The sequence below is a fragment of the Rhinolophus ferrumequinum genome, chromosome 2 (genome assembly GCF_004115265.2).
Source record: "Rhinolophus ferrumequinum isolate MPI-CBG mRhiFer1 chromosome 2, mRhiFer1_v1.p, whole genome shotgun sequence".
Lineage (NCBI taxonomy): Eukaryota > Metazoa > Chordata > Mammalia > Chiroptera > Rhinolophidae > Rhinolophus > Rhinolophus ferrumequinum.
The window spans coordinates 98,827,286-98,844,306 of record NC_046285.1 but is presented as its reverse complement, the minus strand read 5'-3'; the positions used below and the strand labels follow the sequence as shown (position 1 = coordinate 98,844,306).

At 36.3% G+C, this 17,021-nt stretch overlaps 1 protein-coding gene across 1 annotated transcript in view; it reads left to right on the top strand.

The window, feature by feature from the left end:
- Nucleotides 1-15,701, top strand: part of PAXBP1 (PAX3 and PAX7 binding protein 1) — a 32,070-nt gene extending 16,369 nt beyond the window's left edge. Inside the window, exons 9-18 of the mRNA XM_033130599.1 lie at nucleotides 1,376-1,475; nucleotides 1,563-1,678; nucleotides 3,444-3,643; nucleotides 4,810-4,954; nucleotides 5,629-5,750; nucleotides 6,586-6,662; nucleotides 7,052-7,118; nucleotides 10,581-10,727; nucleotides 12,407-12,561; nucleotides 14,530-15,701. Of these exons, the coding sequence (XP_032986490.1) occupies nucleotides 1,376-1,475; nucleotides 1,563-1,678; nucleotides 3,444-3,643; nucleotides 4,810-4,954; nucleotides 5,629-5,750; nucleotides 6,586-6,662; nucleotides 7,052-7,118; nucleotides 10,581-10,727; nucleotides 12,407-12,561; nucleotides 14,530-14,647 (1,247 nt within the window). The 3' untranslated portion in view covers nucleotides 14,648-15,701. The remainder of the gene's footprint in view (nucleotides 1-1,375; nucleotides 1,476-1,562; nucleotides 1,679-3,443; nucleotides 3,644-4,809; nucleotides 4,955-5,628; nucleotides 5,751-6,585; nucleotides 6,663-7,051; nucleotides 7,119-10,580; nucleotides 10,728-12,406; nucleotides 12,562-14,529) is intronic.
- Nucleotides 15,702-17,021: the final 1,320 nt, after the last annotated feature.

The following is a 17,021-nucleotide window of genomic DNA, read 5'->3' as shown; positions in this document are numbered from 1 at the left end:
GCATGTGATTTTCCCCTCCTCCTATCCCTTGTTGTTTACTTCTCATTGCTATCCCATATACAACAGGTCCTCGAATAACATCCATTTCATTCGATGCCGTTCTGGTATAATGTGGATGAGATACTGTAGTAACCTAACTTTTGTTTACATGAATTAGCTTATGGTAAAACTCGTTTCACTTAAAGTCACAGAACCAATCAATTGATGATGTTAATTGAGGACTTACTGTATTAGAGAATATCTTCACAGTGTGGAACTAAAATGTAGAAATGAGTGGAGTATTGCAAACAAATGTTTCCCCCACTCCTCCTCTGACCCTAGGTGAGAGATTAGAGGATTCTTCTGTAGAGACAGAGAATGGGTTCAGAGAAAAGACCCAGAGACAAAACCCTCTAGGAGGCCCCAACGAGAGTTGACTTTCTACCTGTGTTCTGGTGGAGATGCCTCTGTGAGACAACTCCTACTATGTCCACAGAACTTCCAGTCTAGCTTTTATACGAGGTAGTTACAATCACTAGACCAACACAAGCAGGTGAACCTAAGGAACTGAGGAAACAAAGACAATGCAGGTGGCAGAAGAAATTTTAACGCATAATTGAGATCCTCAGGGAGATAATAGAAAGTATTTTTCCCTCTTGGAAACTAAAAATTTGGTAACTGAAATAGAAATTTAAATAGGAAGGTTGGAAGTTAAAGCTAAAAAATGCCCCAGAAAGTTAAAAAAAGAGGGAGAGAGAGAAATGGAAAATAGGGAAAAAAAGAAATAAGGGATTTAAAGGAGTAGTGCTTTAAAGGAGTAGTGTTTGAGAAAGCTTAAGTTGCTCATATTCAGATACGGTTTTCAGTCTCCATGTTGATTCTGCCCTTGTTCTAAAAATAGTAATAGAGAATAAATGTCTATAAAGCAAAATTAGAATTAGAAGAATAAATTTTTAAGCTGCAACAAAGCTGTTTTCTCATCCTACCTATGTTTCTTTCCTGTCATTTCATATCATTTAACATACGATGCTTAAGTTCTTCCTTTAAAAAGTAATCTATTGTTTTTCCCTTTGCACAGGTAACTTAGATTTTTAATTTATTTGGTTGTCATAGTGGCATAAACTAGTTCTGTCACTTAGACATAAAAATAGTGATTAAGCCCAGTTGCCTTTGTGTAGGGTTGTTGAACTCCATTTGTTTTTCTATTCCTTTTCATGGGAACACAGAATAGTACTGCGATTTACTCTAAACTAGAAAACTATCTGGTTTACCAATTATTGCAGAATCCTGATGTTGAGATTAGCAAGCAGTCTATCATTATGGCTTATTCTGTGCAAACTCTTTCCTCAAGATCATTGAAGGAAGGTTTTTTATTTTAACCATTGTTATTTTACAGATAAAGCTCTGATGGCACCAAATCTTGATTCCTTTGGACGAGATCGAGCACTGTACCAAGAGCATGCAAAACGTCGGATTGCAGAACGGGAAGCCAGGAGGTAAATCTCAAAATGCTTGCTGTTGGTTTGTTTGTGAAGGGAGGAATATCTTTTATCTGGTTTAGGAACTTGATGTTTGTTATTTAGGACTCGTCGTAGACAAGCCAGAGAGCAAACCGGTAAGATGGCAGATCACCTGGAAGGCCTTTCCAGTGATGATGAAGAAACTTCTACAGATATTACAAATTTCAATCTGGAAAAAGGTTAGACATTTATTTGGAAATGAGATTTATTGTCAGTTTAGTTTCTGCTTGGGTGTGGTTTTTACTATGAAGTGATGGTTTGAAGTTTTATGACCTCTGTATTAGAACCATACACCTTTTTCTTAATTGTAAAAATTTACACCCATTTTTATTACTAAATATCATGATGAGTTCTCAAAAATAGTGGTAATACCTAGGACTTTCATAATAAATGATATTATTCTCCAAGGGCTACCAGAATGCTGCCTGTCTGGCCTAGAAAGGTTAAAGCTTGTCAGTAGAGCACTCAGCCCTGAAGGAAACTCCTGATTTTGGGGATCCCTGAATAATTTCAACCAAGAGGAATAGTTAGTACTGTTATGTGCCAGGCATTTCCAGAAGGATCCCTAAATAAGATTCTTCATTTCCCACTATTGGCTGGAATTATTTGGAATTATATTGGCTGCAAGCCACTTGGAACTTAGTTGGAGAAGCTTATTAGGCTTCTTTTTAATTGTGAACATCTCTAAACATATAGAAAATTTGAAAGCATAGGATAGCGATCACCCACATACATACCTGTCACCCAGATTCAGTAGTTCTTAACCATCATCTGACCAAGTTTGCTTAAACTCTTTATATGTGAATGTGTGTGTTTTGCAGAATCATGTAGACATCATGGCACTTCCTCTAAAAACTTTAGCATGTGTCTCCTAAAAACAAGGCTATTTTCTTACCTAATCACAATACCATTATCACACCTAAGGAAATTAACTCTCAAATTTCTTAATATCACGTCTGTGTTCATTTTTCCTCAGCAGCAGCCCACGCCCCCCCACCACAAAGTATCTTGGGACTGTTTTGATGGGTTGTTCTGTGTTTTTCAAACCAGGACCCACACAGGGTTCCTGCTCTGCATTTGGTTGTTACATCTTTTTATCTAGACTTAATGAACATCCACAAGTTCCTTACTCATACACACATCCCTATGATTTATTTGTTTAAGACATTAACTTTTTTAAAACACCAGGCCACTTGTCTTGCAGAGCGTCCTACATTCTAGATGTCTGTTTCCTCATGGTATTAACTTGTTTTTTCCATTCACTGTATTTCTTATAGACTGGACTTTAGTTCTGAAACCTTGATTAGATTGAGGTTAAACTTTTTTATCAAAGATACTTCATACAAGATGCTGTTTCTTGCTGCATAATAACGGATGACAAATGTTAAGATTGTCCCGCTATTAGTGATGTTAATTAAGATTGATTTTGAGAAGTAGATTGTCACCATCAGATGACCTTTTACTTAAAAATCCTACTAGCATCCATTGCTGGTATTTGTCTATGTCAGTTATTGCAATCAATAACAGACTTTGAAAGAAGTGATATGATTGATCATTGGTTATGATGTGCGTGTGTTATTTACACAGTGATTTGTTGTGGACTGCAGAATTACCAGCAAAATTTGTACTTTAAGCAATTACTCAGTTAATACACCATGGTAACTGAAATTTGAACTGAATTATTGGGGGACAGATTTTATTTAACAGAAAATGGTATAAAGGAAAGAGTGCCTGTACTTTGGTTTGCATAATAGACGTTTGAAACCTAAACTTTTTTGTTTATCCTTTCTTTTATATTGTAATTAACAATTAATTATTCCTTTGTTAATGAGCCTATCTCTTATTGATACTCAAGCTACTAAGAAAATGCTGAAAATAATTGAACTGTTTTTTCTACCACATACTAAATTTCTCTGTGGTGGTGGTTGTTATTGTTGTATTTAGATCGCATTTCAAAAGAGTCCAGCAAGGTTTTTGAAGATGTCCTTGAGAGTTTCTATTCAATCGACTGTATTAAATCCCAATTTGAAGCATGGCGTTCAAAATACTACGCGTCCTACAAGGATGCTTACATCGGCCTTTGTTTGCCAAAGTTGTTCAACCCTCTCATAAGGCTGCAGCTTCTCACTTGGACTCCTCTTGAGGTGGGTGGCTTCTATCACTGTTTGAAAGCAGTATAACGTGATGCCTGGGTAATTTTAATCTCAAAACTAGAGATGTAAGTGTAAGCAAAATATTTTTCAGGGGAGATAGTGCACAGGGCTATATTTGATACTATTGCTGGCTGTAATCTTAGGATCTTCCCTTTTATACTCCCCTCCTTCTCAAGAGAGCTATCTGTGGCTTTTCAATTTATATACAATGCCTGTCTCAGTCACCTAAATTATATATATATACATATATATACATATATGTATATATATATGTATATGGAATATTACCATTTTAATACAGTTTTTTCCTTTCTTAAAATGTGTATACATTTCTTTGGCACCCTGTGTATATGTAGTGACATATGAACATGAATGAATAGGGAGAACTTGATCCTTTGATCCTAGAAAAACATAGAACTCCATGGGAAAGCTCAGTGAGGCAGGTATGAAATAGGGCCTGACCTAATAAGTCAGTGGTAACTAAAATCGATAAATTCAGGAGATGGAATCAGTGGGTCTTGTTGGCCTTGTATTATATATGAGGAAGGAGACTAGAATTTACTCCATACGTCTAGTGGTCATATTTAGGATACAGTTTTTGAAGTTACCAACGTGGATGGAGCCGTGGGCGTGAATGAGATTCGCTGGGTTGGATGTGTAAACTCTAAGGAAAAGAGGGTTGAGGTTGAAGCCCTGGAAATGATTGAAAAAGAACGTGAGCTCCAGGAACCATTCAGCTCTCAGCTCCCTGCTGCTCTTTGCCAGGCCTTGTGGAGTTTCACCCTGTGTCTTAGTCTACAAAAGGCTCAAGGGCACTTGTGTGTGTTTTGGAGTTCTTTTTCTGTGTAGCTCCTTTCTCTGCCCCATGGCTTTGGGCTGTCTCAACCTCCCTGAACTCTAATTTCCGTCTCCTCCCCTCAGCAAGCCTGTGCTCTGCGTGCCGTCCACGCCCTGCTCTCCTGATCAGCAGTTCACCTCGTTGATTCCCTTCTGTCAGAGCTCATCGTTCTGTACTGCCTGTAGTCCATTGTCTGAAAACAGGCGTTTCATATGTTTTGTCCAGTTTTTACTTGTTTATGGCTAAATACTCTTTTGACTAGAAGCCGCAGTAGCCACTATTTTAAATGTGTTTGAGTAACCTTTTTAATATTTTCTAGGCGAAATGCCGTGACTTTGAGAATATGCTGTGGTTTGAATCTTTGCTGTTTTATGGTTGTGAAGAACGAGAGCAAGAAAAAGATGATGTGGACGTTGCACTATTACCCACCATTGTGGAAAAGGTGATTCTTCCTAAACTAACAGGTAGAGATTTCTGAATTGAACATTTAAACACATTGGGTTTCTCACGTCTATTTTTAAGAATTTTTAATCGGGAGATATTTCCTCATAGAAATTACATTATAAATGGAAAGTTTCCATTGGGCCCAAAGATGGCTAAAGGCTAGATGTCTGTTAACCGGGGATTTGAAGAACACCCTGGGGCGGGCCTGGAGTTGGGGGCAGTAATGGATCTCTTGGTGAATTTTAGAGACCCTTAAAGACAGCCTGAAGCAAAACTGAACACACAGTTTTTTGAGGGATGTGCGTTTTTCTGGGAGCAATTTCATTACTTACATCAGTTTCTCACACAAGATTAGGAATCATTGATACAGGAACCTAGTTAAAATATTAAAAATAAGTTCCAAGTTTAGGTAGAAATTCTTAGTGCTGGGACAATATCTCCTAGGATATTGAAATCTTCTTTACCACCTCCAGTCTTTATTTTCACTGATTAGCAGGAAATAAGAAAAATATGTCCCCCTCTCTCCATTTGCCTAATGCTCGGCACTCCCACAGTTAATAGGACAAAGGAGACTGAAGCTTATACTCAAGAGAGGGAAAGAGAAATCAGGATTGGCACTTATAAGTTGAGGACTGCTTGACATCTGATTTAGTTTATCTCTGTATCTCAACATGTTCTATTTTTGTCTTAATAGTGATAGCTGAAAATATGTGGGACCCTTTTTCTACAACACAAACTTCAAGAATGGTTGGAATTACATTAAAATTAGTAAATGGATATCCTTCAGTAGTGAATGCAGAAAACAAAAATACACAGGTAATTTAATTATTATCTATGAAAGGTTTTTGTTTTTTTTATTCCTTCCGGTCCTTTTGAAAATGAGCAAGACTTGAGAGATTGAGTGGTTATATTCTAAACCAACCAGAAAATCTGATTCACCAAATTGGGCCATATGGTCTTATATAAAAGCCTGAAATATAAAAAGTTTGAGATAATAGATTTCAGTTTTAAAATCTCTCCATGGAAGGATGATATTATTAGTCTAGATAGCCTCTAATTTTTACTGTTCTCGCCCTTTTTACCACCACCCCTCCCCCAACTTCCAGACTAATCAAATATCCCTTTAAGAACTGTATTTTTTAGGAAAAAGAGACATGTAAAAGTGCTAGAATAAAAGTGCAATAATTGATTATTTAAATGCTAAAACATTTAAACAGCATATAAAACAGCGAACTGTTGTTTTATAACTAGTTTCCAAATTTCAAATTGCTGTTGTCCCTCAGTGAACATTCTTATAAGCCATGGAGACTTAGGAAAGGTGCTCTTTGTCATTGTTCTGTTTTCACTGACCTCATTTTAAGAAGAACCAGGTTATGTGTCTGACCTTAAATCTTTACATAGTAAGTTGAAGGGTTGAAAGATTTCTAAATGGCTTCATCACTTGGTAGTTGTTGAGGGGTGAGCTAACAGAGTAGTAAGTATTAAAGACCTTAGGGCCTTCAGTGAGGAAAGGGAACATTTTGAGAAGAGGGTTCCCTCAAAATTGAATACGTAAGTAATTATATGATTTGGAATATGGGTTTTTATTTCTTAAAATTTTAGTTTTATCACAACCCTTATTAAAATGTATGATCTATTTTATACTCTTTAGGTGTACCTAAAAGCACTTTTGTTGAGAATGAGAAGAACTTTAGATGATGATGTATTCATGCCCTTATATCCCAAAAAGTAAGTAACTCCTCAGAACATTGAAAATGGTAACATTCTCCATTATCTTCCAGAGAAGGCTTCTTAAATTGTGGAAAAATTAATGGTAGCTTGAAATACAGACTTTACCTGTGTAGTGTACCCCTGTAGCCTGAAGAGACTAGCTCAGTGGGGACATTGATCCCTAAGCGGAACAGAGCAAACAGTGCTCTTTGTTCTCCCTTAGTGTCTCAGAATAAGTTTCCATTACTTTTTAAACTTAATATCTTCTGGAGTATAGTTGTTTGAAAATTTGAAAAAGTTACTTAATTCTTTTGTTTACCTATTTTATTTGTAGACATCTTTTCTTCTAGAAATCATGTGGTACTTATACATAAAAAACATTTGATCATGGTGTGTTTCTCTTTTAGTGTCTTAGAAAATAAAAATTCTGGGCCTTATTTGTTTTTTCAACGACAGTTTTGGTCTTCCGTTAAGGTATGTATCTGTAGAGTATCTAAAAGACTTCAGATTTGGTTGACTTTATATATTTTTGAAAAGTATTTATATATATACATATTACAAAGTCTCCATTTTGCAGAATAATTTTATTTCAATAGTTTATTTAGGTTTGATGTTTCCACAGGAGAAAATGAATTCTGAGTTCCAAAGTAAGGTCCAAGCTAGTCAGCAAAATGCCTAGCTAAACCACAGTTTACTCAAAAAATAGAGTACCAGTTACTCTTCTGAGTTTTGGGGAATAAAGCACTGAATGATAGAGAAGTGGGGCCTTTGTGGAGTTTATAATCTAGCACAGTTCACAGATAGCGAACAAGTAATCCCAGATGTGGTGAATTAGGAAGGGAGAAATTCAAGGTCGTATGGGAGCTTGTGACCAGGGGCACAGAGAACTTGACTGGTGAGTCACAGAAGATCCGCTTCCACCCTGAGGAAGTGATACTTAGGTTATTAGACCAGAGGAGTAAAGAGGAGTTGGCCCTGAGGTGAGGGAGAGCAGGGCACATTGGAAGCACTGAAGAAAGTCCAGGACCGTTAGAGTTAGGGACGAGATAAGCAGTCCAGGTGAGACAGCAGCTACTACTAGGTCATGTGGAAAACTTTGGTCTTCATCCTAAAAGTTGTAGGAAGCCACAGAAGGATTGCTTTTTTTCATTTTTTTTATTAAGGTATAATTTACATACAATAAAATTTACTCTTTTTAAAGTATAGTTTTGATGAATGAAATACAGTCATGTAATTACTACCCAAATCAAAATATATAACACTCCCATTATCCCTCCAAATTCTCCATGCTCCTTTGTAGTCAGGACCACCTCTACACCCTGGCCACCCCTTTTTGTTGTCCTGTGGTTTTCTTTGCAAGAATGTCTTAAGAATGGAATTGTATAGGTGCCTTTTGAGTCAGGTGTCATTCACTTAACATAATGCATTTGAGATTTCTCAGTGTTGTGTGTTGTCAGTAGTTCATTGCTTTTTATTGCTAAGTAGTATTCCACTGTTTAGTGGATAGGCCAGTTTCTTGGCTTTGATTTTTGTTCATTCCTCAATTAAGGGACATTTGGATTGTTTCCAATTTGGGGTAATTATGAATAAAGCAGCCGTTAAGTGCGCACAGTGTGTTTTCTGGGTCTATAAGTTTTCATTACACTTGAGCAAATAACGTAGGCAGAGCTGTTTTCCAAACCAGCAGTATATTAGCGTTTTAGTTATTCGGTTAGTCCTCATTCTCACCACACACCACATTTGTTATTGTCAGTTGTTTTGGTTTTTTTAAAAATTTATTCTATTAAATGTATCGTGGTATCTCAGTATGGTTTTAATTTGCAGTTCCCTAACGACTGATGGTGTTGAGCATGTTTTCATGTGCTTGTTTGCCACATGTGTATGTTGTTTGGTGAAGTACCTGTTCAAATCTTTTGCTCATTTTTTAAAATTGGATTTTCTTACTCTTTGAGTTCTGTATTCTGGATACAAGTTCTTTGTCAGATACATGATTTGCAGAGTTTTCCTTTTTTCCATAGTCTGTGGCTTGTCTTCATTCTCTTAACTGTCTGTCAAAGCATAGATGTTCTTAGTTTTTTTTTGTTTGTTTTTTTTTTTTGGATAACATGGGAAAGTCTTTATTTTTATTTTTAATAAGACATAGATTCCTTTGATAATTTGAATCTTATTTACTTTAAGAATTTTTTCTACTTAATTTTTCACTTAAAGTTACAAAGAAAATTCATTGGAATCTTCCGCGGAACTTTTACCATTTCAGTAATCAGATATTTAAAAGATATATATATATTTTTAATTTATTTTTAATTTATTGGGGTGACAATTGTTAGTAAAATTACATAGATTTCAGGTGTGCAATTCTGTATCACATCATCCATAAATCACACTGTGTGTTCACCACCCTAGATGTTCTTAGTTTTGATGAATTCCTATTTATTGCTTTTTCCTGTTAAGGTTTGTGCTTTAGGTGTCATATGTAAGAAATCTTTGCCTAAAACAAGACCACAAAGTTCTTCTCCTGTCTTTTCTTTTAGAGGTTTCATAGCTTTAGGTTTTATATTTAAATCTGTGATCTGTTCTGAGGTAATTTTTATACAGGGTGTGAGCCTGGTTTGAAGCTTGTTTGTTCCAGCACTCTTTGTTGGAAAGACTATCCTTTCTTTATTGAATTGCTCTTGTACCTTTGTTGAAAATCATTGGCCATATATGTGTGGATCATAAGAGGGGTTTAGAGCAGGAAAGTGATGAATAACCCTGTGAGCGTGACACTTGTTCTCACTCGACTGGTGGACAGTGAGGCACAGAATAGAACCTGCTCAGGGTCATTCCATTGGTAAGTGGTGGAGACGGGAACCTAACGCAGACCAGCCTGACTCTTGAGCAGCTTTTCTCAAAAGGGTTAAAGGATTATTACCTAATGCTCTAAGGCCCCCGTTGTATATAGTGAATTCTATCCTTTGCGTCTAGAATGGCACTAACTGCACTATCCTTGGGGAAATTAAGTAATCACTCAAATCATTTTCTACAGATTTAATTCACTCATGCAACCCTGCTTGAGAAAGACTATTCCAGAGCTCTTAATCACTTGAATAACTGCAGGGTTCAGAAAGAGATACTGTATTTTGCCATGTATAATGTGCTCGCATGGATAATGCACACCCACGTTTTTGGCCCAAACTTGCAGGGAAATGGAATTAGTACTACCCATGTATAATGTGCATCCTTAGTTTTCCCTCACAAATTTGGGCAAAAATGCGCATTATACACGGCAAAATACGGTAATGGTGGCTTAGATTGGGGAGGTGGCATAGGAAACTGAGAAATACACAGAATAACGGAGATGGAGTCAAACCCCATCTTGAGGGAGAGCTCAAGAATGACATGCAGGTTTCCGGCCTGATCAGTTGGTTAGATAGTGTTATTATTTGCTGAGTTGAGAAATAACTAGGAAGCAGAAATTTTATGGTAGGATGGACTGGGGTTTCTCTTTTGTATGTGTTGAGCTTGAGTAGCTTGGGATGTCCAAGTGACATAGCTCACTGGGTTCTTGATGTCTGGTAAAAATGAAATATTGTAGTTAAAGTTTACATCTTTTGGGGAGGTCATAGGAATAGCTTAGTCATGATTTTGAAAGGAGGACATTTATCTGAGAATCCTCACTTGCCCAATAGTACTTTCTGTGATGGTGGAAAATGTTCTATATGCACTGTAGCCACTAGCTACCTGTGGCTATTTAAATTTTAGTTAATTAATTAAAATTTAAAATTCAAAGCCTCCATCATTCTAGGAAATATTTGCCCTTTAGAGGTACTTATTAGTACTTTGGCAAGACAGGGTTCACTATATTTCATAAGATGCTTTACTGTGTAACTGATTTGTCTTATACCTAATTTAATTGCTTAACCTTGCCTTTCAGTAATTTTTTTTCCTTCTTTCTAGCTATTAGGGAATTTTCTTCAATGGTACGGCATTTTCTCGAATAAAACTCTTCAGGAATTATCAATAGATGGTTTATTAAATAGATACATTCTCATGGCTTTTCAGAATTCAGAATATGGAGATGACAGCATCAAAAAAGCCCAAAATGTGAGTTAAATGACACATATCTTAGTTCTCAAAGCACATAAGTTAAAATGAACTGTTTTCTTTGTTTGAAGAAAGATTCGGGATTTTACAGAATCCCTTTTGATTATTGGACGTGGTGCAAGGTTGACGATCATTTTGACTACCCTAGTAGTTCCATACCCCCATACGTAGAATTTTCTATGTAAAAATTTGTTGTATATTTGTAGATCTATTTATCTAATATCCATATATCTATGTATCAGTATTTTTGCAGGTGTTAAAAGTTTTAATTTCAGGATAATTTTTTAACAGTCAAATGAATGGTATTTTGAGTGTTACTAAGGAAACGGTTTCTCATGTAAGGAATACTTTTCTTCAATATTATTTTGTTTTCTACTTTATACATAAGTTGCATAATTGGATCTTTTTAAAAAATAGTTTTCTGAAACACAAAATTGAAGAAAATTTGCAAGTGCAGTACAGTGTTTTTCCTGAACCATGTCAAAATCTCTGACATGATACCCTCTCACCCTCAAATACTTTTGTGCTGTTTCCTAGAACGATGTATATTCTTCAACAATATAACCATCAACATCAGGAAGTTAACATCTGTATATTACTATAACCTAATCCATAGACCTCTCCTCAAATTTTGTCAGTTATCTCAATAGTATCCATGATTGGCAAAAAAATACCCAGATCATCCCTTGCATTTACTTGTCATGTCTCTTTAGTCTCCTTTAATCTACAAGAGTTCTTCAGTCTTTTCTTGACCTTCATAACCTTGACATTTTTTAAGATGATAGACCAGTTATTCTGTTGAATATCACTCAATTTGGGTTTGATATTCTCGCATTAGATTTAAGTCTGCATCTTTGGCAAGAATTGCCTCAGATTTCATCAGTGGCAGTCCCTTCCACTTGACTTCTGTGACCTTGCGACATGTCCTCTCATTCTTGGGGAGTACTTTCTTGCTTTGTGGCACACAATGTTCAGTCTCAGCTGTTACTTGCTCAGCCCCAGCCCCGGAATCAGTCATTTCGCCAACCATCCATGGATTCTTTAGTGGGGTGCCTTCTCTACCCACTTGGACTGACACTCCCAGTAGGCTGTCCTCCCCCATGTAGGAATCAGCCTCACCTCGCTTGGGTTTTGTACTTGCACCATGCCCTTTTCACCCTGCTTCAGCTCTTGCCCTAGGCTGCCCCTCTGGTGTGAGGCTCTCTTCACCCCACTCTAGGCCAGCATAGCTCCCACTGCCAGCATGGATGCCTGCTGACTAAGTTGTTCAGCATGGGGAGAGGCTATAATTTGATATTTATACTACACGTGTTTTTAAATCAAAAGCTGCTGATAAAGGAGAACTCAGTTCATTTAGGGCTTCCTGGAAAACTGAAAAATGAAGCAATTGGTTATCAGTTTTATGTCTCTAATATACTTAAATATTGGACAAATTACTTATCTTTTGCTTTGAGTACCTGACCTATGTGTTGAAGTAAAAATTCAGATATATTGAAAAATGTATAGTTAACGTAGGAAATCAAGTTGAAAATAATAATCCCTTCAAAGTAATTAGTTATACAAAGCCCAGTAACAAGTCTTCTAGTTAAATACATTGTACCCATTATCTAGACTCACCTTTTCGATATTTTCATTTATTCTGTTTTAACGCTTTTATTTTGCATCTTTCTTCTCCATAGGTAATCAATTGTTTCCCCAAGCAGTGGTTCATGAATCTGAAGGGAGAAAGAACTATTTCTCAGTTAGAAAACTTTTGTCGATACCTTGTACACTTAGCAGATACAATTTACAGAAACAGCATAGGATGCTCTGATGTGGAAAAAAGAAATGCAAGGTAATTATTTGTGATTATTTAATGAAACAGTGATCCAGAGTCTTTAGTTGTCAGATATAGTAATGTTAAAATGCTTTAAGTAGAGACATTTTATCTTTTAGTTTAAACTGTACATTGACTCAGTATTGATAAACATACCAAAAATACAGTTTTTATTTTGTGGTTTTACCTACTCTTTTTCAGTAGGCTATTTATGAAGGTAGTAAGAAGAGACTTCTGGTGAGGACCAGCCCTAAGGGGAATGAATTAATCATTGGTTTCCGTCTCCTCCTTTGAAGAACTGGGGAGATCTCAGGCTCTTAGAATGTCATGGGTCTTGGTCTTTGGAGATTCATTGTATCCATATAAACCCTGGAAAAGACAGTCACTGAAGCCAGAGTATATTGAAGGTTATATCCCAAACATCTGTGCTCTATGTGGAGTTTTTCTGTATCCACATCTTAGACTAAAGGTCATCACTCAGGAATTTTGGGGAGCATCTTACACATAATTTCTGTCAAGCATTGGAAAGAAAGGGAGGGAGGAAGGAAGGAAGAAAGGAAGGAATCATTCCCTTTTTTTGGACATTGGTTTGGCTGTTCATGTAATTTGGGGATAAATCTCTAGCATAAAAAGTAAATAATAACTAGTACAATTTGAAAGAATTTTTAAAAAATGTTTCCTTTCATATAGTCTTCCTAATATATTTTCATTTTCATTTAGATCACACCGTTACTATAACAAAAACTTCCTCATTTCCCTTCCATGAAAAAGAAAACCTTATTTTCTTAAGAAAATAGTTTGCTATTTTTTATGGTAAAATGAAAAGCAAAGTAGATAGTATAGATTTTAGTGGTAAAAATCTTTGGCAAATGATTTTGGTTTATATTTTAATTTCATTCTTAGTATGTCATTATGGTGTTGGCTGTTATTTATTGGCACTAATATTTCTTCTCGTGGTGTTGTATCTTCTTAGGTAAATCCTGTTGACTTTTTAAACTTTGATTTACATATATTTAACACTGTTTTTGTTTGGAGCTTGATATCAACAAACAGTATTTACTTTTCTACGTAAAAGAACTTTAGCACCTGCCATGTGCAAAAAACCAGGTTCCACATTGGTTGCAAAGTTTTACAAATTATAATCCTTCCCTAAAAGATACTTAACTACACAGTGTTATAAAGAAGGCAACTAATAATGTCACATTATGTGCTGTTTCTCACAAGTGGTTCAAATGAAGTGTTAGAATAGTCTATCTTAAAGTGCAGTCCTGGAGCCGCAGCTTCGCTCAGTATTACTTGGGAGCTTTGTTATTATAGGAATGCAGATGCTCAGGCCCTACCCCAACCTACTGAATCAGAACGCTGGGGGTGGGGCCTGGCCATATGTGTTTTAACACCCTCTAGCTTGTTCTGCTGTTTGCTAATACTTGAGGATTACCTAATGAGAAGGCAGAATTACTTCTAGCAGGGGTGATAAGGAAGCCAGGTTATGCTTCACTAGTGAATTTTGGAGGAATGGAACGTATGCTAAGTCTTGGTGGATTGGTGATGAATGATGAATCCACACAAACGTAACCAATTATGTTCCAGGTATATTCTGAAAGAACTGGGACTCTGCTTTGGGAAGGAATGGAAGGCAGGGCCCTGAAGTAGTTTGGAAATAGATTGCTTTTTTTCTTTTCTGGGTATTAATGAAAATTATTTATCTGAATGAAATTTTGGGGTGGTTTTGTTTTTGAAAGTAGGTCCTCTGTCTCTGGGCTGGTCATTTAAACATACACAGTTTTGTTTTATGTGGATAAATATCTTTTTGTTGTTAACATACTGTAGCTTGCTTATCTCTGTTTTCCTTCTTTAAAAATGTATGCTTAGAAAAATTGATTGCAAAACCTCAAAATTAGTCATAAAGTCAATAACAGATTTTTTCCCCTCTAAGGCTTTTATACTAATTAATGAGATGCTGCTACGTTTTTTTTTCTCTTTTAGGGAAAACATAAAACACATAGTAAAACTTCTTGCAAGTATTCGAGCTCTGGATCATGCTACGTCTGTTGCAAGTGACCATAATGTGAAAGAATTTAAGTCTTTGATTGAAGGAAAATAGATCTGTGAGACTGAAAAGCCTATTTGCTTTAATACCATTCCCAGTGTGTAAATTTTGTACATATGTAAAGTTTCTTAAACTGTAAAATACTGATCCTTGTTTTAATACAAAGAACATTATTAATAATCAATACTGTGTCCTTAAATGCGATTTCTTCGAAATGAAAGGAATTCAGACTATTTCTAGGAAGTTTCTGAATGTTTTCCTTACTGCCTGTCATACTTTGTTTACAGAAGTATTTTATATGGTCATTCAAATTAACCCTCAGTTAATTGTTCTCTGTAAATGATGTGTGCAGTGTAAATTGTGTAATTATGCATATATATATTTATACCACCATGGAGTTACTTTCGCACTGGAAATTTGTGGTGTTTTTCTACAGAGTAAGCCTTTTAACAGCAGAAAATTATTCAGTAGCAAATTGTCTTAGGGAAATTACTACACTGTTGCAACAAAAGGGCTGGCAAGTGACTACGTGTTCATCACCTTTTGGTTAGCAGTTGCTATCACTAGCTGTGCTGCCTTAAAATTGAGAGTTGAGTGTAGACTTAATCATTGGGTGAATGGTGAACTTTCTTCCTTGAATCAGCATTACAGTCAAATGTGAGTTTAATGTGAACTCTAAATAATATATGCAACATAGGTTTTTGAACAGAACATCGAAGTTTAATTTTTGGAAATAATAGACCCATAACCTAACTGCATGGTTTGGGGCTGACTGTCCTGTCTCATTCATGGTTTTACTCCCTGACCAGCTTATACGTACATGCATTTGAATTTTAGTAGTCTGTCATTATATTTAAAATCCCACATATGTGAGTTATATATGCAATAAAGAATACGCCTTGCTAATTCTCCACACCCAGGCAGTTTAATACCCATGGTCTTCTATAATGTTTATACCACGTTGTAAATATTCAGAGAACTTGTTTTAAAGTTTATGCTTTCTGATTCTGTGATTTTCAAGAGGAACTTTTGGAAATTAAGGACTACTGTTTGATAATTATATATGTAATTAAGCTTTAGCCAAGCATTAAATTAATTTTTAATTATACTCTTTGTTGTATTTCGCTGGTGACTAATTTTAGAGCATTTTAAATGAGTCTAATATAGTGAGACTATTAACAGGTGTATTCTTGGTCAACTGGAATAATATTTAGAACAGTGTCATATGCTCTGATTGCTTTGTCACTTTGATTTTATTGTAGGAATGTGGCTTATCCCTACATACTCATTTTGGATGAATTTTTTTTACACCTTAAGTGGCCTACTAAAATGAGAACACTTATTTTCAACTTCAATGGAATAAGACATAAAATGGATACATATGTATATGTATGCATATATACATATATACATATGCATATATATACACATGTATGTGTGTATATTATATATACCTGTGTGTGTGTGTGTATAAACATGCACATTTGTGCCTTAAATTTGTGTTTCCAAACCCACAGACTGATCACTTCTGTATCTACTTTTAAGGACTCTTGCAGTGAACTTCGGGACTTTTTATCCCACGCAATCCACGAGGCTGTTTTGGTTTCAGGAATGGGTTTGAACACCACAGTAGATTTTGATGTAAAGTAAATTTAGCATAGAATCGTGTATAAAAGAAGTGGTTCCCATATCTTTTTAAATTTTATTTCTGAAATAGCTGCAGGACATACTTTCTTATGAAGGGAACTGTCAAAAGATAAATTCAGTGGGTGACATTTTAATAAAGCTGAAGTTTTGTCTTTTCAGTTCTCTTCTTTTGGAGCAGTCTTCTGAATTAACTCCAAAATACGTGAGGAATGTTTTTGAAAAGGAAAGTTATTTTATTGGGACAATATAAACTAGTCGTAAAGACTGATTACTGCTGTTGTACCAGGTGATGGTGCCTCACCCGTGTCCCTGTTGATGCCATGATGTCCTGCTGTAATTCTGCCTGCGGGCTTTCTCTTGGCCTGTGCAACGGGCTGGAGTGTCCACCAGATAATGTCCCTTTGAGCAGCCCTTAACCAAAGAAAGGAAGGAGTTGGAGGATGAATGCGCCTCATGTTAGTCCAGATCCCCTGGGGAGTGGTCACCAACCGAGATGGCATTAGATATAACAGATTCGTTGGTGGGAACACCTCTTAGGGCAAAAAGAGAGGGAGCTGGGAGGCTGGGAGAGCCCGAGCTGAGAGATCTGAGGTGTGAGGTAAGGTGGGACCTGTGTGAAGGAGTAGGGAAAGAATTAAAGGTCTCCGATGAGGGCGCAGGTCTATGGAAGTTTCAGCAAAGTTACTCTTCTGAGGAGCCCCATGTCTCCAGGAACAGGCCTGCCTTTGTGTCCCCACCACACCGAGTTGGTGGGGATCAGCTCTTGGGGAGTGTGCCTGGT